The 27,326-nt window shown below is 41.6% G+C and overlaps 2 protein-coding genes and 2 non-coding genes across 7 annotated transcripts in view; 2 read left to right on the forward strand and 2 right to left on the reverse strand.

The window, feature by feature from the left end:
* LOC105489400 (myosin VB) overlaps positions 1-17,803 on the forward strand; it is a 389,540-nt gene extending 371,737 nt beyond the window's left edge. For all 4 annotated transcript variants that reach the window (XM_011754158.3, XM_011754162.3, XM_011754161.3 and 1 more), the window contains 7 exons: positions 292-443; positions 2,207-2,296; positions 4,381-4,531; positions 5,873-6,158; positions 6,775-6,949; positions 8,235-8,315; positions 16,595-17,803. In XM_011754158.3, coding sequence (XP_011752460.2) covers positions 292-443; positions 2,207-2,296; positions 4,381-4,531; positions 5,873-6,158; positions 6,775-6,949; positions 8,235-8,315; positions 16,595-16,747 — 1,088 coding nt within the window. In that variant the 3' untranslated portion in view covers positions 16,748-17,803. The remainder of the gene's footprint in view (positions 1-291; positions 444-2,206; positions 2,297-4,380; positions 4,532-5,872; positions 6,159-6,774; positions 6,950-8,234; positions 8,316-16,594) is intronic.
* A 4,771-nt stretch (positions 17,804-22,574) lies between these two features.
* LOC112427975 (small Cajal body-specific RNA 18) lies at positions 22,575-22,657 on the reverse strand. Its single transcript, XR_003019767.1, has one exon. It is a non-coding gene; the product is annotated as a small Cajal body-specific RNA 18 (non-coding RNA).
* An 84-nt stretch (positions 22,658-22,741) lies between these two features.
* Positions 22,742-22,885, reverse strand: LOC112427979 (small Cajal body-specific RNA 17). The gene has a single exon (XR_003019771.1). It is a non-coding gene; the product is annotated as a small Cajal body-specific RNA 17 (non-coding RNA).
* Positions 22,886-23,120: 235 nt separating this feature from the next.
* The window catches only part of LOC105489396 (acetyl-CoA acyltransferase 2), a 28,916-nt gene continuing 24,710 nt past the window's right edge, over positions 23,121-27,326 (forward strand). The window contains exon 1 of the mRNA XM_011754157.2: positions 23,121-23,522. Coding sequence (XP_011752459.1) covers positions 23,507-23,522 — 16 coding nt within the window. The 5' untranslated portion in view covers positions 23,121-23,506. The remainder of the gene's footprint in view (positions 23,523-27,326) is intronic.

A 27,326-nucleotide genomic window follows, 5' to 3' on the forward strand; every position in this document is an offset into this window, starting at 1 on the left:
ATGTAACTTGCAGGCACTTTTCCTCCCTGTCGTTAGGCTGAGGCAGAAGCCTGTTTCAGTGTTGTAGTGCAAATAATTAGGAATGTGGTTCTGTGTTTCTAACCAGTGTCTGAAACTACTGGTAGGTAGGGTACCCTGGGTGGCCTCTCTCCCCATCCTCTTTGAGACATCTATTCCTAGATGAGCTATGGGGGAATACTGAAAACATCTCTATTCAGATGAGGATTCTGACAGCCTCCACTGTTCCCCATAGATCTAACTCTTGCCATTTGCTGCTGTCGTTGCCCTTAGACTTGAAGCCCCAGATGCTGTCGGGCGCAGTGCCCTGTCTCCCTGCCTATATCCTCTACATGTGCATCCGGCATGCGGACTACACCAACGACGATCTCAAGGTGCACTCCCTGCTGACCTCCACCATCAACGGCATTAAGAAAGTCCTGAAAGTAAGCAGCCCCTGCAGAAGGTCATGGTTTGTGGTGGGTGGAGCGAAGCCAGCCCCTCACGGTTGCTTCTCTGTGTCTGGATTTGGCTGTAGTGAATTCTCCCAAGGCTCCAACTTTGAAGGTAAATGAGCCACAGAAGCATCCATGTAACCGGGATGCCTGGCAGTTCCCAGAGAAGGATGCTCAGGCCCAGCAATGGCAGGAAGCCCAGGACTCTGGCGTAGGTAGCCCTCCAGCTCCTCCCTGCTGAGCCTCCAGACCTGCCCAGTGCTTACAGAAGCCTTGGCCTGCCCACTGCCAGAGGTGCTAGGGGGACATCCTGCTGCAGCCAAGGATGTGTGGTCCTCACCCTGGAGCAAGTTCAGGGACACCCCTGAAACACAGGCCCTCTCCACCTTTCCAAGGGTCCGGGTGCTTTCTTCCCTGGGGGTAACACAGGGAGGGCTGTGACATTCCATCACCTCCCAAGGTGAGGCAGCCTGGGCCAGGACAGGGCTTGCCTCAAGGTGTTAAAGGTGCTCAGGAATGCCACCTGAAGGCCCAAGGCTCTTCTTGAATGCAGTGCAGACACTGCAGAAACAGACTGGCCTACAGGGAGGTGAGGCTGTCCACACAGGGGCGAGAGCCAGGCAGTGGAAGGTGAGATTCTTGAGGGAGATGAGCCCTCAGTGAGAGGGATTTCTGCCTGCTAGCCGGCCTGTGCCCTGAGTATTATTGCTCTTAGAGACCATCTTTAGTTCTCACACACTGCTGCTTCCAGGACATAAGCCATTCTCAAAAGCTCTGAGTCTGAACCAATTCTGGGGTCCACTGAGCTGCCGGTTGCTGCTCTAAGAATTCCAGAGCCAGCCTGGTTTCCTGCCCTCAGTAGCTGCATTGCCCTCCACAGGCAATTTTATTCACTCATGGCTCTAAAACATGTATCTGCGTGCTAGTGGCTCTGAGATTTGTGTCTCCAGCGTTGACCCTCTTTCATGAGCACCATCCAGCTGGAATCTTGGGCCAGTCTAGGCCAATTTAGGGCTGATACAAATGTCACTTCCTTAGGAAAGCCTTCCCTAATTCTGAGCTAAAATAGCATGTCCCAGCCCCACCAGTCACTTTCTATTCAACCTCATTTTTTTTTTTGGTCGTATCTCATACCACTCTGTCATTTGATAATGATAACGCTTACTTGACAGCATGAGCTGTGTGAAGTCATCAGTTTTAATACAGCAGCTGTCTCATAGCTGTCTGGGTTGCTGAGCAGGCTTTTTCACCTAGTTCGGGTTTATAGCTGTTTTCTAGAGAGTTAAAGCCACGATGCGTCTGACGTCTAGATAAATGGGACACCAAACTATTTTGCTGTTGTGCTCTTTAGCATCCCTTGTGTTGGATAACTGGCAGTTGAGAAATAGAGCCAGCGAGCCCAGGCGGTTAGACGAGAGCCCAGGGCTGCTGGGGCAGAGCCTCATCTGTCACTCAGCTTTGCATTCATTCTTCAGCCATGGAAGGCAGCCTGTCCTTTATGTGTGTCCCTGTATGTGCACCACTGATCAGGGGACCAAGACGGGGGTTCTGTGTACCATCCCTGGTAGCAGAGGAACACTCATGCAGCCTCTCAGCAATGGGTCTCAGCCCTGTGACTGGCAAGTGCCCTGCCCAGCCTCAGGGCTGCTCAGGAACATTAGGTAAGGGTAGGAAATGTGGGGGGAGAGGCACTGAGGAAGCATTTCACCAGACGGGAGCCACCTAGAGCTGAGGATGTCCTTTTCTTTTCACAGAAGCACAATGATGACTTTGAGATGACGTCATTCTGGTTATCCAACACCTGCCGCCTTCTTCACTGTCTGAAGCAGTACAGTGGGGATGAGGTGAGTGAAGAGCCGGGCACCCAGGAGGCGTTCCTGCTTCATCCAAATGCGGTTGAGAAGTGCTTTGTATGCCCTCAGAGGTCGGGGGGGTCTTCGGAGCACCCTTGGGGTCCTCAGACCGTGGGCACACCTTATCATACCTCGTGGCTGGAAGCAGGAATAAGGCCGGTCACAGTAGACCTGCCTCCAGGAGGCCTTGATGAGCCCAAGGGGCCCCAGAAAGCACTCCTGGGTTATGTAAGTAGAGTCTACATAACCTTTCATCATCAATAGAGGCCCTGGGAGTCTCCATGAAACTCTTGTAACCTGACATTTCTATATCAGCTCTAGAAGAGCCCCACTGCAATGGATACTGGCAGGAAGCTCAGTTGCCTACTGGGTCACCGTCTCTCCTAAGCCAACTGATTAATCTGTCCATTTCAAGATAGACAAAGATGGCCACAAGAAAAGAGGCATGCCATAATCAGAACTATGTGTGTGCAAACTGACCTGGAGGCCCAGCTCCATGCATCTATCCAAATTGGATTCCTTGACCTGAGGCCCAACTAACCCCATCACTTCACAATCCACACCGGACCTGTAAGGCCCAGCTTTTTCTGGAACTCACATTCCCAGCTTTGGTCCCTGAAAGAACTTCTCCCATGCTCTGCACTCTGCCCAATGACCTAGTAATATGTAGCTTGTTTCCATTCTAGTTTCTCTGGTGAGAATCCCAACTCGTTCCAGACATACCCACTCACAGGTTCCTGTAGTCTTCCCGACTTTTCTTCCCCTTCCTTTCACATTTCTCACCATCTACCCTTCCCAAGGTCAAGACATAGTGTAAACCAAAATAGTGCGACCATTTTTAAAGCTTTATTTCATCTTTTGTGCCAGAACCAATTTTGACAGACTCTTCTCCCTGGGTTAGTAAGAGGATATGCCCTTTCAGTCTTACCTTCTTTGCAGTTGGCTTGACTCCATCTCTCTCCTAAGAACCAGCACTTCATTTGATGGCCTGCTTTTATGATAAAAGGGATGGGCCAAAGGTTAAAGAAATGGCCATTTCAAACCACATGTCTTCTGTTACAAAATTGTAATATCCAAGCATTTACTTGAAGCACAGAACTACATGTAATGTTATTTCATTGAGGTCCATCACTTTTCCCAGTGTTATACACATTCTAAATTGTAGGTTATATAAGGCTAGAGCAGGACCTAGAACTCCATTACATTAGGCTGTGGTGCTCATGTTCTCTGGGTCAGAGAATATGAACCTGGGTCAAGACCTGAACCACAGCATAACCAGATCCATGTGGTCCAAATAACAAGGAAGAATGATTGACTCTATGTTCATGATTACAATTATCCCCTTTTCTGCCTGCTTTTGTTTGTATTAAGATGGCTTTGTATTTGACACAGTACAACAGGCCTTGCTGAAGATGGTTGCCCTTTTGGGAGCACTAATGTTTTTGGCTGCTATTGGTTTCCCTCAGCCTCAATGAAAAGGACATTGGTCACATGAGTCCTCCTGATATCAGCAGTTGCGTTAACTTACGTGTTATTTCATCTGATTGATACAGAAAGCTAAGAGGACACAGTACTGTAGCTATGAAATCACTTTAGTTCATCTATTAATTCTGATACCCAGTGATAGAATCTATATAAACCTTCTCCTCATACAAGCATATAATCTGGCCCATGGCCACACTCCTTTAGAGGCTGCACATCATCTAACATTTTAGGGGGACTTGGTGGTATATTGGGGAAAGCACTGGACAAAGTGAGAAAGCAGGGATCCCTTTCTCTGGACCTGGTACCAACCTGGGTTTTGCTACTGTAGGGAAATCACTTCGCCTTGGGGATTTGGACTGAGCGATTCAGGCTTTCTCTCTCATGTTGAGTTTTTCTATTACCTTCAAGTTCAAGGGTCATCAATGAGGCCTCAAAGAACTGACAGGGTTTTGTAAAACATCATCTACATAGGAAGGGCCTGAGTAGGCCCCCTGCCCACCAAATAGATGACTAAAGTTACCGGAGCCCCGGAAGTTGTGCTGGGCCCAGCAGACCACAGAACTCAGTAGTGCACGCCTCTCCCTCTGCAGGGCTTCATGACTCAGAACACTGCAAAGCAGAACGAACACTGTCTTAAGAACTTTGACCTCACCGAATACCGTCAGGTGCTGAGTGACCTTTCCATTCAGATCTACCAGCAGCTCATTAAAATTGCCGAGGGCATGTTACAGCCGATGATAGGTAAGCTGGCAGCAGGAGAGCTACATCACTCATCATGGGGTCTGAAACGAGGGGAAGGCGTGGTCAGCACCCTCTGCCTTTCGGGAACCAGATATATTAGCCATGACCTCCAGATAGCCAGAACCTTCCCAGTGAAGGCAGAACTGAGGTGTGCACATCATGCTTAAAAAGAGCAGTGAAAGTATTTGACACAGTGCCAGAAGCATAGATGACTTTCCCTTTATCTCTTTTTCTGTAATATGTTGTATTTTTTCCCAAATTTTCATACATAATAAATGTAAACTCAAAAGGTACAAATGCATATGCAGTGAAAAAACATAACTCTCTCAACCTATTATGAACTTGATTCATGGAAGAAAGCAGGAGTGTTCATGCTAAAGGACACAGCAGTAGGCATGATGCATCAGTATTTATTAGACATTTGCTTTGGGCCAAGCAGTGTACTTGGGCACTGAACATGAAATCAGAATTGAGAAATGAGAGCAGTTACATTTTCAATAGGAAGAAAAATGATGTGTAGATACATTACTCATTGTGCTCCACCAAGGCTGGGAAAGAAACTGTACCTGGACCCGTTCAAAATGCTTTCCCAAGGTTCTTACAACACAAGTAGGTTATGGGTGAATCCCAGGAAGAACAAATCTAGAAATATATTACTTGAAATGAGGTTTATTCCAAACCCTCCTTCCTGTCTGGAAATCTTTTTATAAGGCACCAGACAGAGGGAGAACTGACATATCAAGCTGGAGATACTCAGAATAATGAGAAGGGTAATAGCACCAGTTCTGGAGTCAGACAGACTTGGGTTGAAATCCTGGCCCTGCAACTCCCTATCAGTGTGACCCCAGACAAGTTATTTAACCTCTTTATGCCTCAACTTCCTCATAAAAATGGGTAGTACTTCAGAGAGTTGTTGGAAGATTGAGATACTGAACGGAAAGCCCCTGGTACGTAGTCAATTGCTGCTTAGTAAGTATAACAGACCAATGAAGCTCATATTTACATAGTCAGTGGCTAGGCCAGGATGACACCCAGGTTGCTCAATTCTCAAACTGTGGACTTCAGCACCGGTGATACTGAATTGAGCTGGTACATGCCCATCATCTTTGTCTAATCGTCAGTAAATTTAAGTGAAAATGCTGTCCACAGCTGTTTTATTCCATACAGAAATCAACACATTAGAAATTCTTTGCCAAATGTTGTAAGTTCCTGAGCATGTCAACATTGCCCATCTCTGGGTGGTATCATTGCTAAAGTCCCGAGCACTAAATGATTTGAGTGGTCCAATCTTTGCATTGTTAGTGGGGAATGCAAGCTTCTCCAAGTGTGCTTTTCTTTCAGTATCTGCCATGTTGGAAAATGAGAGCATTCAGGGTCTATCTGGTGTGAAGCCCACCGGCTACCGGAAGCGCTCCTCCAGCATGGCAGATGGGGATAACTCATACTGCCTGGAAGCTATCATCCGCCAGATGAATGCCTTTCATACAGTCATGTGTGACCAGGGCTTGGACCCTGAGATCATCCTGCAGGTATTCAAACAGCTCTTCTACATGATCAACGCAGTGACTCTTAACAACCTGCTCCTGCGGAAGGACGTCTGCTCTTGGAGCACAGGCATGCAACTCAGGTAAGAGAGGAGCACCCCCCAACAACACAGATAGAGTGGGCCTTCACTGACTAGAATCAGAACACAAGACTGCTGTTTCTAAACGTGAAATCCAAATCTAATTGACAGTCCTTGTCTCCATCAGTCTGTGACTCAAATCCATCACCTTTTTATCTGTTGGTGAAATCCATCAAACACTGAGATGGTTGACTTGGTAAACAAATTAGTTCAAAGCTTAAAGATATTGACACACTCTAAGTTAAAGACTAAATACAAAGCAGATAGGTCAGAGAGAAAATGAGTTAAGAGGCATGAAGGCTCACATAGAAGTATAAATACATTTGTGAATGTTAAATATAAATACTTACAATTCAGTATATTTAATACTTGTTTTTCCCCGTTAATTTAGACACTTCAGGTGTTTCATCTTTGCTTGATTTTAAGTACCCACTCATTCATTTGTTCATTCTTTATTCAACAAATAGTTCCTGAGTGCAAGGCACTTGCTGTGTTTTTTAACCATGTGAGATAAATAATGACACTAGCTGCAGCTGGCCTGCAAAACTCAACAGGTGTCCCCTTCTCAGTGAATCAGGAGGACCGGCTTAACATGGCTTGTTTTCTACCTATGGCTAAGGTACAATATAAGTCAGCTTGAGGAGTGGCTTCGGGGAAGAAACCTTCACCAGAGTGGAGCAGTTCAGACCATGGAACCTCTGATCCAAGCAGCCCAGCTCCTGCAATTGAAGAAGAAAACCCAGGAGGATGCAGAGGCCATCTGCTCCCTGTGTACCTCCCTCAGCACCCAGCAGGTACAGTCACTCTGCACCTCTGTCAACCGTGATATTCCAAGCAAGCCCAGCATCCATTCCAAGTCTGTTCTCGTTAGTGGTTGTTAGTGTTGCACTCCCACCCTCTATATACCCCTAAAGATACAATTTTGAAGTACAGCTAATGGGATATTCCTAGATGAACCAAAAACCATTTGGTCTGTGAAAAAGGATGCCACGGATACTGTTTTCTCGTAACTCTCTATCCATCTTACTCACTTAAAAAGATAAGGTAGCAAACCCACAAAACGTCAAGTTTAGGTAAAAACTTTTTTAAATGTAATGAATTCTGGAATGTTTCTTACATAGAAATCCACAAATTTTCATAAATTGGCAGCATCAGGTATTTGCTTTCTTTACAACTGTAATTGTAAGAAAAAAAGTTTTCTTTAAAACTAATTTCAATATGGTCATATTTTCACTCACACTCATTTATATTGTTTTAAATGAAGTCATTAAGAACTTAGGGGCATTTAAGTATTACTTTCCTTTTCCCTAAAAAATGTGTAACAATGACTCTGTTGCTGATACATTGCCATTCCCTGAAAGATAAATAACAAAATCCAAACTCAGTACAGAAAAACACATCTTAATATAGCAAAGTAAACACCTTTCCTTACCTCCTCCACTTACTACTAAAATATTATATATTGTACTCTTAAAAAAAACTGCTTCCTTCTGTAAACATTTCCAGAAAGTCTTCAAACATTTCTCTCCTCTTTAAATACATTTCACTTGACATAAGTTTGCTTCTAGAATGCAGCTGGCATTGCATTTGGGCAGTCTACTTCTACCAAACCAGTGGTAGGCAGACAAAAGAGTATCTCCTGTTCAAATATTCATTTGTAAATAATGTTGGTGGATGGGGGTAGTTAGGTATTAAACAAGACCTTTCTCATCTAATGTAAGATCTCCAGTACTCTTCAGAAGAAACCTTTAAATTACTAGTAGATAAGAGGCTAAGGATTTCAGGCTACCGCATTCTAAACTCCTCATTGTGTATACCAACGAGCATAGTGGGGAGGGGCAGGTGGGTTTACAGGAGACATGAATTCGGTGAGAGGGCTCAGATCCACCTGGCAAAGCTGTGGGCTCTAGTTTACTGGATGCAGGCTCCAAGTGTAAATGTCAGTCCAGCTCCATCTGTGTTGTGAGCCTTGTCTAAAAAGGATCATCCTCTTGTTCCAATGTCACATATTCTTTAAAGTTCAAAAGTTGTCTCATGTTCATTTAGCTGTGTGCTAAATTCTGTTTTTACTCCCAACAGATTGTCAAAATTTTAAACCTTTATACTCCCCTGAATGAATTTGAAGAACGGGTAACAGTGGCCTTTATACGAACGATCCAGGTGAGTTTTAAAATAGTAATTTTATAAAGTCCTAGTCTAAGACTATAAAGGAAATTGAAAATTTGGGTTTCAACTTTGCTTCTCTTTATTACTAAAATACTGGTTACATATATGTTAGGAGACCTTACATTCCTAGGCTTTCTACTTAGGTAAACATGAACCATATCACCCATGAGTAACTTATTATTTACACACAGAAAACTCAACTTTTACAATCTCTGCCTCTCAGATTATAGACATAGTTTAAGCATTATTTCATTTGCCACTAGCATGTTACTGAACTATTAGCACCAAATGGAATTAACAATGTAAGCAGAATATCAGTCCTAACCATAAATGGAACTAAGAAATGTTCTTTAAAGAAAACAATTTGAGCTCTTAACTCTTTGTCTAAGACTTACAATATTTGCTTTTAGGAAAATGCTTGAAAGAAAATGTAATAGGGAAAACGGTTATTTAAATCTGTCTTTTCTTAAGATGGGAATTTTTTCTTAAAGATGAACTTCCTCAAGCTGAGCCCAAGGTGATTTTGGCTGAGTGCCTGACCTTTGCATGTGATAGTAACTGTGACAGTGTTAGAATGATAGTCATGTCGCAATGATTCAGAAAACAGGCCACTCTTCTCCCATGATTACCTGTGGGGAGCATCTCAGGGGAGACATAGCACTCCCTCAAACTTTGAAATGACCTTATTGGCCAGTGAAGTGATGTTGACATGAAACAAGGATTAAAAAGGGGTGCAGGGGGAAGTGATCAGAGGAGGGAGAGTCAGGAAAAAGGGGACCAAATGGAGGTTTATCAAAGACACTGAGGAAACATGAGGAAACATGGAGCTTTGTACAAGAAGCTGTTCCCTTTGGAATACTCCTGGAATTTTATTTGGAGCTCCTTACAGTGTTTCAATGTAGATCCAGAGATTTAGAGGGCCCTGAAAAGGGCTAAAAAGGGGTTTGAAAAGAGCCATGGCAAAAACAATCTAAATGAACTTTAGCCCAGCATCTAAGTAGGGAACAGAGGCCACACGTCTGGGAAGGGGTGCCTAGTCAGACTAAAGGTTATTCTCCTAAGGGCAATGACAGAAACACAGTTGATTGTTAAAGACACAGGCCACAGAGCGGGGCAGGCAGAGTGAGTCTCTACTCACCAACATGAATATAACAACGGGGTTGCGGGTGGTGCTGACAGAAAGTATCCAGTTAGGATGCTCATAGTCAGATGCTGAATGGGAAGAGTTTGATGACAGAAGCCACTGAGATATCTGACCCTGGACCCATTATGTGGATTTTTATGGAGGGCTGATAATTTACACAAAAGTGCAAGTTTAGAAAGTCTTGTTTGGTTTTGAATATCTGAGACACACGTTAGAGGGAGAACTATAACTGCTCATAAATTGGCAACCCCACTGTTTATGAGAATTCAGGTTAAAAAATACATGCCAAATCATACTGCAGGTTTAATAGATTAAGGACAAAGGAAAAATATAATGGAGGTTAAGCCCAAATATTCTCTGAAAGTCAGATTTTGAATCTTACTCAGTAATCAATTTCAGTGTCTCGCAGTTCCATCAAAATTTTTTTTTGTGTGAGCTATAGTTTTATGTTCTGTTTCTACCTATACAATGCTCAGAAGAAATGGTGAACAATCCCACCCTCCTACATTTGAACTCACCTGTGTGATAAAGACAAGTTACTTGTTAAAACAAACCATTGCTTGGGCACTGTGGGCTTTTTATAGCTTTATACTGACCTTTAAAAATGTAAATTTGAAGTTAAACTCACCAAAGCATTCACAGGAGGATTTCTGTGAAATGACCACCTTGTAAATTTTAATTGATTAAATGTATACATGCCTTTTGCTGTTGAATTGTGATAATAGAGGTAATATTTCACTTTCTTTTCCCATTTTTATACTCTCTAAAATTTCTTCAAACCTTTTAGGTAGTGAAGTCTACTGTCACGTCTAACTAATGTGGATAAATACAAGGGTCCTTAAGTGCTACAAAGATGACTTTTTTCCCAGAGCCTCCTGCTATTTCACATTTTACATACATATGCCATGCGATAGGTTCGTGATAATAAATGCAGCAAAACTCAGAGTGGGATGTGTGTGAGCCTTCAACAATCCCAGAGAATCATTCTGCCAGGCCATATCAGAGCCATCATTGAGTATCTTGAATTAGTGAGGCTTGTTGTTTATTCCTCCCTAAATGCCTTTCTCTCCTTTAAACTTCTCTCCCATTATTTCAAACCTCTTTTTCAAATGATTAAAATTACTTTAAAATTTTGGCCCGTCTTTCAAGATGCCAAACACACGGGTACTGGAAATTTAAGTCATGCTTTCTATTCATAATTCAGGTAATGGATGAAAACATGGGCAATTCTAGGTTCCCCTGCCACTATAGAACCATCTTACAATGCCATGCTCAAACTGACTTCATTCTGTAAACCTGTTTCCCAGCACTTTTCAAATGCTGCTATGTATTTACTGACCATGGCCTGTTTTGAGGTTTGAGAAAAATAAATTGTGTTTTCACAAAATCAGTATATAATTGATTTTCCTTTTTGGCAGTACTTCCACAGTTAACCCTATTGACTTTTGTAAAAGTACAGCTTCTACCAGCAGTTCATGGTTCAGAGATTAATGGTTAATGCACGGGCAGGAGGAACAAAGGAGCATATTATAAAACTGATAACAGCATATACAGCACTTACTATGTGCCAGTGATGGTACTCTGTTCTTTATACCTGTTAACTCTTTCAATCCTCACAACCTTACGAGAAGGGAACTCTTCCCCATCCCATGGTTTTGGGGTATGTGTGTTCCATTTAACCATTTTTAAGTGTACAGTTCAGTGGCATTAAGTATATTCACAATATTATATAACTATCACCACTATTTCCAAAATTCTTTCATCATCTTAAACAGGAACACTACCCATTTGCACAAATAATATTCTCCCTTCCATTCAACGCTGGGTAGGCTTCTATATTAAATTATATGTAAATTCTAGATATCACATATAAGTTGAGTCATACGATATTCTTTTGGGTCTGGCTTATTTCACTTAGGTTCTCAAAGGTCATCCATGTTGTAGCATGCGTAAGAACTTCATTCCTTTTTTTAGTGACTAATATTCCCTTCATATATCACATTCTGTCTATTCGTTGGCTCATGGAAACTGCACTGTTTCCACGTTTTGGCTATGGGGAATCATGCCGCTATGAACATTGCTGCACAAGTAGCTGAGATCCATTTTTCAGTTCTTTGGAGCATATATTTAGAGGCAGAATTACTGGGTCATACGGTAACTCTATATTTTAAACTTTATGAGGAACCTCAAACTTTTCCACAGCAGCTATACCATTTTACATCCCCATCAGCAATGCATGAGAGTTCCAGTTTCCCCACATCCTCACCAACACTTGTGATTTTCCAGCTTTTTAAAATTATAGCCATCTTAATGGGTGTGAGGTGGTATCTCATTGTGGTTTGGATTTGTATCTCTCTGATGACTAGCATCTTTTCATGCACCTATTGGCCATGTGCGTATCTTCTCTGGAGAAATATCTATTCCAGTCTTTAATTCATTTTTAAATTAGATTGTTGCATTTTTAGTATTGAGTTATAGGAGTTATTTGTACAATCTTGATATTAAATCCTTATCAGATATGATAAGAGTTTTACAGATTTAGCTCCCTTTAAGTTTTTGATCCATTCTGAGTTAATGTTTGTATATGGTGTAAGGTGAATGTCCCACTTCATTCTTCTGTATGTGGATATCCAGTTGTCTCAGCACCATTTATCAAAGACACTGCCCTTTCCCCCATTGAATGGACTTGGCACCCTTGTCAAAAATCAATTAACCAAAAATATGAGGGTTTTTTTTTCTGGGCCCTTATATTCTATTGGTCTATATGTCTGTCCGTATACCAGTACCACACTGTTTTGATTCCCATAGCTTTGTAAAAAGTTTTCAAATGGGAAGTGTGAGTCCTCCTTTTTTTTTTTTTTTTGAGACAGTCTCACTCCATCACCCATGGAGTGCAGTAGTGCAATCTCGGCTCACTGCAACCTCCGCCTCCCAGGTTCAAGCAATTCTCCTGCCTCAGCCTCCCAAGTAGCTGGGATTACAGGCATGTACCACCATGCCTGGCTAATTTCTGCATTTTTAGTAGAGATGGGGCTTCACCATGTTTGCCAGACTGGTCTCGCACTCCAAACGTCAGGTGATCTGCCCACCTCAGCCTCCTGAATTGCTGGGATTGCAGGCATGAGCCATTGCACCCGGCCAATTTTGTTATTTTTCAGGATTGCTTTGGCTAGTCAAGATCCCTTGAAGTTTGATATGAATTTTAGGATTTTTTAGATTTCTCCGAAAAACATCATTGGGATTTTGATAGAGATAGCATTGAATCTATAGATTGCTGTATGTAGTATTGTCATCTTAAGTCTTCTAGTACATGAATATAGGTGTCTTTCCATTTGTTGAGGTCTTGGCTCTTTCAGAAGTCTTACACCTTCTTGGCTAGATTTATTCCTAAGTATTTTATTCTTTTTGATGTTATTGTAAATGGAATTGTTTTTCTTTCTGATGATTCATTACTAGTGAATAGAAATACAACTGAGTTTTATGTATTGGTTTTTTATTATGTACTTTCCTGAATTCATTAGCTCTAGCAATATTTGTGTGTGGATTCTTTAGGTTTTTCTACATGTAAGATATGTTGTCTGCAAAAGGATCATTTTACTTCTTCCTGTCCAAATTGACTGCCTCTTATCTCTTTTCTTGCATAATTGCTCTGGCTAGAACTATGCTGAATAGAAGCAGTAAGAATAGGCATCCTTATCTTATTCTTGATCTTAGAGGAAAAACATTTTGAGTATGATATTTGTGATGTTGAATGTGGGTTTTTACCTATGGTCTTTATCATGGAGGGATTTATCTTTTTATCATAAAAAAAGTTGGATTTTGGCAAATGCTTTTTCTGCATCAATTGAGATGATGTGGGTTTTTTCCTCTTCATTCTGTTAATGTGGTATATTACATTGATTTTTATGTTGAACTAACCTTGCTTTCTGAAGATAAATCCTACTTGGTCATGGTGTATAATCCTTTCAACCTTTTAGTGAATTCAGTTTGCTAGCATTTTGTTGAGGGCTTTTACATCTATATTGACAAGGGATGAATATAGTTTTGTTTTCTTACAGTGTCTTTATCTGGCTTTGATATTAGGGTTATATTGGCCTCACAGAATGAGTTAAAGTGTGCCTTCCTCTTTGATTTTTAGGAAGAGTTTGAGAACTGGTGTTAATTCTTCTTAAAATGTTTGATAGTCTTCACCAGTGAAGTCCGTCTTGGGCTTTCCTTTGTTGGGAAATATTTAATTACTAATTCAATGTCCTTACTTGTTACAGGTCTATTCAGATTTTATATTTCTTCTTAAATCAGTTTTGGTAGTTTGTGTGTTCCTGGGATTTTGTCCATTTCATCTAGATTATCCAATTTGTTGGTGTTAAATTTTTCATAGTATTCTCTTATAATCCTTTTTATTTCTGTAAAATTGGCAGTAATGTCCTCACTTTCATTTCTGATTTGCTAATTTCTCGTTTTAGTCTTCACACACACCTGTAATCCCAACTACTCAGGGGGCTGAGGCAGGAGAATCACTTGAACCTGGGAGGTGGAGGTTGCAGTGAGCAGAGATCACACTACTGCACTCCAGCCTGGGTGACAGAGCAAGACTCGGTCTAAAAAAAAAAAAAGGCGGGGGGGGGGGTTTGTCAATTTTTTGAACCAACTTTGATTTCATTTGTTTTGGGTGTTGTTCTATTCTCTATTTTTCCATGTAATTTTTGTTATTTCATTTCTTCTAGGTTTAGGTTTAGTTTGCTCTTTTTCTGATTCCTTAAGGTATACAGTTAGGTTATTGATTTGAGTTGTTTTTGTTTTTTGTTTTTTGTTTTTTTTTTAATGTAGACATTTACAGCTACAAACTTTTTTAGCACTACATTTACCCCATCCCATAAGTTTTGGTTTATTATATTTTTATTGTCTAATTCCCCCTGTGATTTCTTTAGCCCATTGGCTATTTAAGAACTTATTAGTTTCCACATATTTGTGGATTTTGCAGTTTTCCTTCATTTATTGATTTATAGTTTCATTCCATCATAATCAAAAAATATTTCATATGGCTTTAATCTTTTTAAATTTATTCAGACTTGTTTTGTGTAACACAGGGTCCATTGGAGACTGTTCCATATGCACTGAGAAGAATGTGTATGCTGCTAAGTGGAGTGTTCCATATGTGTTTGTTAGGACTAATTGGTTTATAGTGTTGTTCATGGCCTCTGTTTTCTTATTGATCTATCTGGTTCTATCCATGATTAAAAATGGGGTATTGAAATGTCCAACCATTACTGTAGAACTATTCTCCCTTAAAGTCTGTCAGTTCTCACTTCAGATATTTTGAGGTTCTGTTGCTAGGTGCAGATGTTTATTATATCTTCTTGATGAGTTGAACCTTTTATTAAAATATAATGTCCTTCTTTGTCTCTGGAAATGACTTAATTTCTCCTTCATTCTTGAAGGGTAGTTTTGCCAGATTTAGAATTCTTAGCAGACAAGATTTTTTCCTTTCTGGATTTGAACTGTGTCATCCCATTGCCTCCTAGCCTCCATGATTTCTGATGAAAAAACAGCTGTTAATCTTATTTGAGGATACCTTATACAGTCAGCCCTCCATATCCACAGGTTTCATATCTGCAAGTTCAGCCAACCACAGATTCAAAATTCAGTATTCACAGGATGCAGAACCTGTAGCTATGGGGGGATAACTTTTTGTATCTCTGGGTTCTACAGGGCCGACTGCAGTACTTGCATATACATGGATTTGGGTATCTGTGGGAATTCCTGAAACCAATCCCCCATGGATACTGAGGGGTGACTGTATGTGACAAGTCACTTCTTTCTCACTGCCTTCAAGACTCCCTCTCTGTTTTAGGGTTTGACAATTTAGTATAATGTGTTTCACTGTGAATCTCTTTGCCTTTATCCTACTTGGAGTTCATTGAGCTTTTTGGATGATTACATACATGTCTTTCATCAGATTTGGGAAGTTTCAGGCATTATTTCTTCAAACATTTTGTTGCCCCCTTCTTGCTCTTTTCCTTCTGGTACTACTGTAATGTGTATGTTGGTACACTTCTTAGTGTCCCGTAGGTCCGTTAGGCTCTGTTCATTTTTACATTATTTTTATTTTCTTCTCAGACTGGATCATTTCAATTGCTTTATCTTCAAGTTCACTGATCTTTTCTTCTGCCTGCTGAAGTCTACTGTTAAACTCCTCTAGTCAATTTTTCATTTCAGTTGTTGTACTTTTCCTAAAATTTCTGGCTTCAAATAGGAAGCAGGGAGGGGCTCTGTGCCTTTAAATTTTCTAGTTGATGCCACTAGTGGAAGCCATTGCATCCCAAGAAATGTCTAACCAAGACAGGCATCTGCTGGGACCCACCAGATCAACCAAAGTGCACAACCCCAAATTTTTGGAGGACAATGTCCCACTGCCTACCCTGGCCAGCTAGCTACTCCAGGAATATGGGCTGCTATCCCCATAGCTTCAGGGGAGCTGAAGAGAGGGAGATAGTAGCTGGGTCACACACACAGTTCTCTTAGCAAAGATCAGCAGCCTCTCCCTTTATCAATCACTGTCCCAATTGTTATAAATGTCCACTCAAGTTCCAGAGTTACAAGATAGTTGATAATCACTGTTTCTAGTTCAGGGTAGCTTCAGTGGAGGGACCAATCCCTAGAGCTTCCTACTCTGCCGTTTTATGTGATGTACTCTTCTCCCATTCCATTCTACAGGTAAAGAAACTGGGGCATAGAAAAATTCAGGAATTTGCCCAGGGTGGTGCCAGGATTAGAGCTCAAGCTGTCTACCTAAAAAATCCATGCCCTTGGCCACTCCACTACAGTGCCTCTCCATATGGTTTGCACCTGAGATGTATTTTATATTCTCCCTTAGATAGAACATTTTTTAAAGAATGCTAGAATTGGGAGAGTGCTTGTAGCCCTCTGATCTCCAAGAAGCCTAAGTCAGGGCTTCTTGCCCCACTAAATACCTCAAGGGTAAGGAGATCACATTCTCCTGGTCCTGAAGTTTTACCTAATTGTCTTAGAAATCTGTCCATGATACATGCCAACTCACTTTCATGAATTTACTTAAACTGGCTATTTTTAGGGGTACTCAAACTTTCCATGGTCTTATTCTTCCCCATAGGCACAACTACAAGAGCGGAATGACCCTCAGCAACTGCTGTTAGATGCCAAGCACATGTTTCCTGTTGTGTTTCCATTTAATCCATCTTCTCTAACCATGGACTCAATCCACATCCCAGCGTGTCTCAATCTGGAATTCCTCAATGAAGTCTGAAGATGTATGTTTCCAGAATTAGTTTGATTCCCAATGTGAGCAAAAAGGAAGTATATACAGTAAATTCAAGGATCTGTTAAATCTGGTAAAAGTAGATCAAATCAGAGATTGACAGCCTGTGGAGGGGTGCTGAACTATACAGAATTAGACACAGCTATGTCATTATTTTTTTGTACCTACTGCTTAGAATAAAAACACTTGAAATATGGAAGATTTTAAGTTTGATTTCAGTCCAACACATATGCATAATTTATAGACACCAAGCGGTCCCCATAGATAAATAAAAGGTGCCAATTCTATAAAATGAAGCTGCCTAGTTTTGATCTTTGCATATAACTGGAGAATGTCCAAATTAAAATATCAAATATATATAAGTCACATAAATTGCCTTCAAAGGGCTTTTAACAAATAATGGTACTAATAACCATCATAATGGCATATACTGACATTTCCCAAAGTTTGCAAACTATAGGCATGGTTGAGTTTGTGGTGAGATGTTTTAAGAACAAAAATATGGGGATGAGACTTCTGAGAAATGTTCCCAAAATATTTTTTAATGGCTGATTATACAAAGACAGTGGTGTAAATGACCTCCAGACCAGACATTTTGAGTACTGGTTTCTGAAGCAAAATTAGAAGTGCCAGTCCTCAGTGTGCTCAAACACTTTTGTGGAATCTTGGTTTAATGGAAGAGATTATTGAAATGCTGCTATCCCAAACTCCAAGTGAGAAAGATGGAAAAATATTTTGTTTCTGATGCTAGTCCATACACTTTCCAAGTCCCACAAAACTTTCACAAAAATGTATATAAGCTAAATATCAGAAAAGGATAACAACTTGTTTTATTTATAGATATAAAAACCAAACAAGTCAATATGAAAACTTTTAATCTCTTAATACCATTAAGCCTCCAGTAAGAGCATCACATAATGCTCTACTATTCCAGAAACCAAATAGTAAAACAAACTAAAACTTGCACATCAGATCATCTGAAAAACCTTCAAAAATAATCAGTTCAGGGATATTATACTAAAGTTTGGGGTTTTTTTTTTTTTTTAAGAGAATAAAATGGTTTAGGTCAACTTTCCCTTTTCAGGTTATTTTCAACGTTTTTCAAATTTAGCACACAAAAAAATTGTAAATATCTCTCCTACAAAATAAGGATTTTTAAAAAGTAATTCAGTAATAGGCTTAGATTTTTGCTGCTCTTAGAATTTTTTTTAACTTGTTTTTGGATTCTTCAAAAGCAAGCATTCAACTGGAAACCCATATTCTTTCCACACTTTTTTTTTTTAACTGTCTTTTCCCTATTTCTTGATAGCAGTGTGCTGTTCCCATAAGAAAAAATGGTATTTGCAAGTCATAGAAGAAGAGTCTTTGTATTACATTGAGAAAATAGGGTTTATACATGAAATGGCAGTAGAACAGCCTGCCTCCACCCTCTTTTACTCAACCACCCAACTTAAAAGGCTCTTGGAAACACAGCACACTCCAAGCTACCTTCTGCACTGTGCCCTTAGAGCACAGCTTCCTCAGTCCTTCTCTACATCTCCTGGGGCTTAGCCCAGTCTTAGCCTAGGTTAAGGCTGCTGACAGTTGTGTTCCAATCAGTTGTCATGGGCATTATCCCCTCTACATCCACATTAAACATGCCAGCTTCTCTTGGGTGTCTGCAGAGCTGTGCCTTTTTCTTTCGTTACAGTTACATAATCACTGACTTCCATGACACTCACCCATGGATCCATGTGCTGACTTCATTTAGAAGGCCAATCTAAAACAACTGGGTTTGTGGCTACCTCTTTAAAGTTGTTGTGAAGTATAATTTGCTTTTTAATGCACTTTAGTTTGAAACTGAGTCTCTTATGTAAGGACTATCCTTAATCTTAAAAGACCAAAAATGCCTTGTTAGAGTGTTAAGGAGTTTTGACATGCAGTGGTTCCACAAATACAGTGGTTTACTGTCCTTATATACTGTCTTATACCATCATTCTCTCCATCTCTCTTGGTCACTACTGTCTGCTGTCTCTGGTTAATCACTAGGTGCCAAGAGCTTACTGAATAAAAGCTTGGCAATTAGAATAAATGGGGAGGGAAGGACCTTATGAATAGTCCATTTAGCCTAAGAAATGGCAGATTTAGTTCTTCTCTTCCAAAAGACAAAGGTGTATCACTGGAATTGTACTTAAAATTTATAGATGACTAACAAATATATACTTTATATGTAGTTAATATTTAGATCTATCTTATTTAATACTTGGAGACTAGAAGAAGCATCTTTAGGGGAACTATATAATCTTTTGTTAGCATTTTCGCTGCATTCTTAAAAATCAATTCAAACATTTATCAGTGTCATGAAATCAGTAATGACTAACAATTCAACATATAGGTTTGAACTCTGCATTAGATGTCTCTTTAATTTTTTAATATTTAAAATTTAGTTGACGCTTTTCTCACCAGGTGCCTTTAGCGGTTACTAAGATAACTGACTTATCAATTGTTTCTCTGAAATAAGTGTTGCTGTGGGAATAATTTTAATGTTCAATGTGATATCATGGGGAGTTTTGTCTTTTAAAACATTAGAAGCATTTTAAATATTAAGAATCAAGTATTTATAGATCAAAAACTTGTGTTTTAAGTATTATATGGGACCTGTTTACTTACAGTAAATGTGTATGTACACGAGTTGTTGAAGCTGACAACATATTACATCATGAATTTTCCGTATGCCCTGATAGTTGCAGTTAGAGTTCCAGTACCTGTAGGCTCACCTGGGAGGCAGATTAGACCCAAGGTAGATGTTTTTCCCTTTTCCATGAAGCATGTCAGTGGGAGTTACTTTCTTTGATTTCCCTAGTACTAAATTTTAAGGCTTTTGTAAAAACAAAAACAAAACAAAACTAGGAGCTTGGAACATTTAAAAATCAACGCTGCTACCATCAATTCATCAAATATTTACTTAGAGCTTTCATACATTAAGATTCCAGTAACCAATAAATTAGAATTCATTTATTCTGCATAAAGCAAATTTTCATACACTTGACCTACTAAGACAGCAAGGGTGTCCTAAATTGAGGCATTTGTATAATGCCTACATAACTAAATGGTCACTAAAATGGGACAGCATGGGGCAAGACCTTGTAGTTCTTCACAGAATATTTGTGGTCAGTTTCTCCAATTTGCTGCATGAGCCAAATAACCATAATTCACTTTTTATACCCACTGGTGCCATAATTAGAGAATTAGAGGGTGTAGACAGAGGTTAATGCCAATGACAAACACAGGTCATTAGATAGAAAAGATTGTTTTTCAAAGAAAGAAAGTTTCTAATTCTAACAAAGGGGATCAATCAGAAATGAAACTAAGCTATTTTCTAAAGTGACACCGTATCAGAATAATCCAGATTTGAATATAACATTTTGCCACCAACTGACGTTTAGATGAAGGAGTGCCTCTCCGAAAGAGTTCAGATCATATTCAGGGGTGAATCTAACACCGTGGAAGAAAGACTACTGATGAAAATATTTTTCCACTTTGCACAAATCTGTAAACTACACGTTTGTTTATAGAAAAATGCTTGTAATAGTCACTGTAATATTTAGCTGTGGATAAAAATTTGTGGAAATAAATACTTTTGAATAAAGTGGTGTGCCAAATCTAAATGAAATTTAAAACTCTGCAGCTACAGGTTGACAAAGTTTCTTTGTAATGCTCTCTTGAGGAGCTTCATTATGGGGCCTATATTCTAATATGTGTCATGATCATTTAAACCAGAGGTCAGCATCTTACAGTCCAAAAGCTGGCGGCAGGGAGAGACTCTCAGATAACAAGGCTTATTGAGCAATTACTTTAAAGCTATGGAATTAAAGGCAGTTTTGGTGTAGGCAACGACAAGTAGATCAGTGAAACAGAATAGGGAGTGCAGGGATAGACCCAATCCTATGTATAACATAGCATACAGTAGAGATGGCATGAAAAATCAGTGGGAAAATAGTCACAAGATCTGTATGGAGGAATTTGTAAAATATAAGTGAAAAACGATGACAACATGAAAATGGAGAAATAATTAGGTACATGGATTCAAAGACTCCGTACCACTAAAAGTTTGTCAGTTGTCCCCAAGTTGATCTATAGATTAAAAATCAAAATTTCAACTGTTCCTATGTGAAAATTGACAGTTAATTATAAGATTTATACGGAAGAGCAAAGGCCCATGGATAAGGAAGACCCTCCTTGAGAAAGTGGGAAGCTTTCCTTAGCAGGCATCGAGACTTACAAAATTTCAGTAATTAAGATGTGTGAGAATGACAGACATGGAAATTTTTTTTTTTTTGAGATGGAGTTTCACTCTTGTTGCCCAGGCTGGAGTGCAATGGCATGATCTCGGCTCACCGCAGCCTCCGCCTCCCAGGTTCAAGCGATTCTCCTGCCTCAGCCTCCCTAGCAGCTGGGATTACAGGCATGTGGCACCACGCCCGGCTAATTTTGTATTTTTAGTAGAGACAGGGTTTCGCCATGTTGGTCAGGCTGGTCTCAAACTCCTGACCTCAGGTGATCCGCCCGCCTCGGCCTCCCAAAGTACTGGGATTATAGGCATGAGCCACCGTGCCCGGCCCTGGACATGGAAAAATTGAGCAGTGGAACAGAATAGCCCAGAAACTGAGCATCTATGTGGAAATACTGATACGTTTTTTCTTAACTAGCACACATCAGAATCACCTGGAAATCTTTAAAAAAATTTACACCCAAATGTATGGAATAAGACATCTCCAGAGATGGTGCCCTTCCACACCCATTGTTAACCTGACCCACCTAAAAATATACAAGAAGACATCTCCAGGGATGGTGCCCTTAAGCACCCATCATTAGAGACCACCATGGAAATATTTCATGATCCAGAAAAATGGTCACAGTATAATTAGTCCTCAACGTCACTGATAGGTTCTAGGAAACCACGAGTATAAACAAAATAACATGACACCAATTTTAACATAAGCTAGTTGATATAAACAGTTCCTACAGCATATTTATGATCATACAAACAACACCAAATTTTTTTTTTTTTGAGACAGAGTCTTGCTCTGTTGCTCAGGCTGGAGGGCAATGGCAAGATCTCAGCTCACTGCAACCTCTGCCTCCTGGGTTCAAGTGATTCTCCCTCCTCAGCCTCCCGAGTAGCTGGGATTACAGGCGTCTGCCACCATGCCTGGCTAATTTTTTTGTATTTTTATAGAGATGGGGTTTCACTATGCTGTCTATGCTGGTCTCAAACTCCTAGCCTCCAGTGATCCGCCTGCCTCGGCCTCCCAAAGTGCTAGGATTACAGGCGTGAGTCACGGCGCCCGGCCTATACATAAGCATTTGTGAAGCTTGTCTAAGATTTGTACATTTGATTGCGTGGGTATTTTGCCTTAAAAAGAACTGTAAATGAATAATGTGTGCTGATGTGTTCATGGGTGTAGAGTACTAAGGTCTGCGTTAAAAAGATAAGATGGTTTGATGGAAGAACAGGTGGTCAGCAATATAGCAAAATGTTAACAATTGGGTCGATATGCGTCCACTGTACAAGTCTTCCCACTTTTCTGTAAGTTTGAAAGTTTTCATAATACAAATTTGGATTTTAAAAAAACCCCACACTGCAAGAGTGTCACCAAAGCGTTTGAAAAGCAGGATTCTAGAGGGGGCATTCGCTGACGACTCAGAAAAACCGTCCATGCCACCCACCACCCCCACGCACTCAAAGAAGCCCTCGCTAGGCAACCCGGCCCTCCGAGCCCTGGTACCGAGGGGCTCTCCGCTTCTCCCTTGCCCCGGCCGCCTCCTGCTCGCCCGGCCTCAGTCTGTTCTCAGAACACACTCCATCACGTGGTTCCCATAACTCAGATTGCGCAGTGGTCTCGTCATCATCGGCCAGGGCTCACAGTGACCGCGGCAGAGGCCTCCCTAGACCTCCCTCCCGTCCAGCCTCACCTGCCGCCCCCTCTCCTCACGCCCCCGCTCCAGGTCCCCTGGCCCCACTTCGCTCGCCACGTTTTCATAATCCTCTCAGGCTCCGGGCAAGCTGCGCCGCCCGCAGTGGGACCTGATCATATAAGGAAAATACTACGGGCTCATCTGGGGGCTGCAATAGGGACCCGAAAGCGCCCTAGCCTACTACACTCACCGCACCCCAACTGCCGCCCACCTCTCCGCCCAGCCCTCAGTACAGCACCCAAGCGCAGTCGCGCGTCCAGATCGGCGACCAGAGCCTCTGCCTAGCGGACTGCGCAGCCGCCCGCTCCAGCCAATCCCGTCGCGCCTCCGCCGCGCCCCGCCCCCAGGACGTTCGGTTCCGCCCCCAGCTGGCGGCCGCCAGCGCGCCAAGTTCCTCAGGCCTGGGCTCCTGCCAGGTGTTTAGGGTTCTGGCGGAGACCAAAGGGAACAGTCATTCCCTCTCGGGACTGGGATATGATGGGTGAGAGGTGTCAAACCAAATTCTCTCGGTTTGGAAACGGAGAAAATCTAAAAACGAGGACGTGAGGAAAGAGTCAGCCCGCAAGACGCGTAGTCGTCTACCCGAGCCCCGACCCCCGGGCTCCCTCGGGCTAGGGTGAGGCGGGCAGCCACGCGTGGAGTAGGATCATCTTACGCGGGAAGTAGGTGAAAGGGCGGGGGCGTGGCTCCCGGGGCGCCACCCACGCTCTTGAAATCTGGGTGACTGCAAGTGGCCGCTCTGCGTCCCCCAGACCAGAGACCCGCGCCGCCGACGACCCAGCCGCAGCCATGGCTCTGCTCCGAGGTGAGCGCAGCCCCCTCCTCTCCTCGCCCCTCGGGGTCCTGCCCTCCCCCTGCCAGGCCTCCGCTTCCGGCCGCCGCGGAGAGTCGGGGGTCGTGGGGTGAAGTTCACTCAACCTCCTCGGTTTTGGAGCGGAAGTGATAAAAACCCAGCCCGAAAGGCTTGTTTGGGTTAAGGAGAAAACCCTTACTTGTAAGACGCTAGCGACAGCGATTTCGATGCAATTTCCTGTTGACTTGAGACCAAAGTTTGCTTGCATGTGACCTTGGAGGTCATTCCTTTCTTCGCCTAACAGTGACTCCATTAGTTCGAGTCCAAGTATTAGGAAAAATGGGGCGGCGCCATAGGCCGCCGGCGCTTGCTGCGGGGCAGCTGCACACAGGAGCCGGCCGCTGGGCCTCGGTGGGCAGGGCTCCCCGAGTGAATCGATGGCGTGGCCTGGCCACAGAAATGGTAGCTGGTGTTCTGCTGGAAGACCTGCCCTGCTCCCTTTTCCCTTCTGTTGCTTTAGTTTAGAGCAGTCACTCTATACCTAAGCTCTAGGGTTATGAACTTGTTTAAAACAACTGTGTAATAAACTCCCTTTTCAAAACAAATGGGCACAATCAATGGAATCTTACTTTAAGGATATACCGAGACGGGCGGATCACGAGGTCAGGAGATCGAGACCATCCTGGCTAACACGGTGAAACCCCGTCTCTACTAAAAACTACAAAAAATTAGCCGGGCGAGGTGGCGGGCGCCTGTAGTCCCAGCTACTCGGGAGGCTGAGGCAGGAGAATGGCGTGAACCCGGGAGGCGGAGCTTGCAGTGAGCTGAGATCCGGCCACTGCACTCCAGCCCGGGCGACAGAGCGAGACTCCGAAAAAAAAAAAAAAAAGATATACGTGTCGAAGAGCATTCAGGTGGAACACGTATCGAGGCCCTGAGACAGGAAAAAGCTTGGCAGGATCTAAGAACCAAGCATTTTGGTGCTCCAGGGCCCTGTGAACTCTGTAAGAAGGTGGGATTTTGTTCCAAATTCAGTGGAAGGCAATAGAGGGATTTAAAGCGGGGTAATGACAGGATCTGATTTCCACTCTGTCCGGATTTGGGGCGGTCTGTGTAATGGCGAAGAGACCATTTAAGGATCTATTGCAGAGGTCCAGGGAGCAGCAAATGATGGCTTTGACTCGTGTGGGGCAGTGTAATTGGGGAGAAAAGGGGAGGGCTGAGTTGAGATAGATTTGGGGTGGTTTTGTTAGAAAGTAGATTGGGTGTGGTGGAGTAAATATAAGCAGGAAATGTCAAGAATGATGAAAAGTGCCTGGTTTGATGAACAGTGTTCATGATGATGCCACTTACAGAGTGAGGAAAATTGGGAAAGGAATAGATGTGGAAAGAAGGATTGAGCATTCAGTTTTAGGCAGAAAACTTTTTGGTGCCTGTGAAGCAGCCAAGTGGAGATGCCAGCTAAGAATTGGTTAGGGGGATCTGAAAGTCAGAAGAACCAAAGTGGCATGGGAACAAATGAAGGGAAAAATCGGTATTCTGGAACCAAATGCAGTGTTTACAGTTTCCTGCAACGTGGATTTCATTTGCCAGTGCCCTTCCTGACTGAATTGACTACGTTTACTTCATAAAGCAGCATGGTGAATTTTTTTTAGACGAGGCATTTCCACTTCATTTAAAAGGTGCATTGTCATGAGCTATCTTCTTAAAAAGGAAATAATAGTTTTACTGATGTCATTTTAGTATTTTATCAGTGGTTCTTACCCTTTCTTGTAATACAGACCCATTTGAAAATTTCACAAATACTATGAACTCAGAAAGGAAAAAAATGCATATTGACATCTGTATTAAGGAAGTAGAAAGTTTATAAATTTCTGGTACAGTTTACTGTAGTGTTAGAGCTAGTGATCGTATTTTTTTCCATTTCCTTATCATAGCAATTAGGACGCTCATGTGGAGAGAGGTAAAGTGGTTGTGTATAATAACACAGGTAGCTAGTGGCTGTGACTAGAACCCAAGCCTTGAGCTTGAAATAGTGATGTTACAGGCCGGCTAGAATCATTAAAGATACGCTTCTCTCAAGCAGCATACAAAGTGTTTGCAGGGTGGGTGGGAAGAAAGAAGAGCATGTGACTGATTATAGGGAAAAGGACACATTTGAGTTAAAATTTGTTAAGGATTATCATTAATTTGTCAGATTTCACTCAACAAGAAGAACAGTTCTAGGTTTTTATTAGCTCCCATCCTAGTACTTGGCAGGAGGTTTTCACTTAGATCTTAGCTCTCCTACTGCTCCTGACTTTGTTGGGAATGTTTGTGTATTTTTTCAAGGCGAGTGGGCAGGGCTGCTAAATTACCTTAATCCTGAAACACCGGGATAATTTGCCCTAGTTGCTGCCTGAAGTCGCTGGTACTAAGTGAATATTTACCTAACAATGTGATAGAAAGGTAGAGCTGTTTCTTTCCTAGTGGTGCTTTTCCTGTACTGTCAACTCAGCACATCTTCCCAGGCCCTTTCTTGGAGCTACTTGGACTCACTACACTCTGGGTTAATATGTCTCTTCACTGTCTTTCGGTCTTGGGAAATTTTTAGCCTCTGAATTTTCAGGGTGTTTTACAATAAATGAGATTTCAGTTTGGTGTTAAAGATTGTTAAGTTTTAGACCTTTTAGTATCCACGTAAAATTGACATCAAGTGAAAATTGACATGGCATACAATTTATGAAATTGAAAGAAAAAACCTTTAAACCTTTACAGTCTTTGTATCTGCGCATCCCAGATTTTTTGTTAAAATATTTAAAATAATAATAGTAAAAAATTATTTTTTAAAATAGAGAAACCCAGTCTCTACAAAAAATACAAAAATTAGCCAGGCATGGTGGCACTCACCTGTAGTCCCAGCTACTGGGGAGGCTGTGGTGAAGGATTGCTTGAGCCCAGGAGGTTGAGGCTGCAGTGAGCCGAGATCACACTACTGCACTCCAGCCTGGGTGACAGAGTGAAACCCTGCCTCCAAACAAACAAAAAAAACCCAAACCAAAAATATATGATTGAGAACATTTTCTCTGTTCAAAATAATTGTATTAGTTCAATTAAGGCCTTACTTGAGCTAAACTTTACAGTCTGGGAGCATCAAATAAGAAGTAATATAGATAAAGGGGAGGTTCTTTTTTTGTTTTTATTTTCGCACACACACCCTTTCCTTTGTAGGTATTGCATATTTCACTACTAGCACTGCCGTCTCACAAACGCTTTCTTAGAATATGAGACATAGGGGAGAAACTCATAAAAGGAACTTTGTAGAGAGACAAATGAAATTAGACTCTATTGTTTCTGAGGAGAAGTTGGGGTCATTTCCATGTGTGCAATATGTCATTTTTATTTCTGGATGTTTTATGTATTTTTGTTATCTTTGGATTTCAAAAGTTTGACAATGATGTGCCAAGCTGCAGGGGAAGGGGGTGTAGAGTGCTATGTTTGGTGTTTATTAGAGTTGAGGTTTACTAAGCTTTAATCTATAAATTTATGTTTTTTATCAAATTTGGACATTTCTTCTTTATTATTTCTGCAAATGTTTTTTAAAACCCATTCTCTGTCCTCTCCTGTGACTGTAACTTGTTAGTCCTTGAGGTTCTGCCCATGTCTTTTTACTTTCTGACTTTAAAGAAAAAATTAACAAACTTTGTTTTTGAGCAGATTTAGGTTTTACAGAAAAATTGAGCAGAAAGTATGGAGTATACCCTATGCTCCCTCGTCCTGTCCATTTCCCCTATTATTAACATCTTGCATTAGTGTGGTACATTTGTTACAATCGAT

This window comes from Macaca nemestrina, chromosome 19, assembly GCF_043159975.1.
Source record: "Macaca nemestrina isolate mMacNem1 chromosome 19, mMacNem.hap1, whole genome shotgun sequence".
NCBI classification, from domain to species: Eukaryota; Metazoa; Chordata; class Mammalia; order Primates; family Cercopithecidae; genus Macaca; species Macaca nemestrina.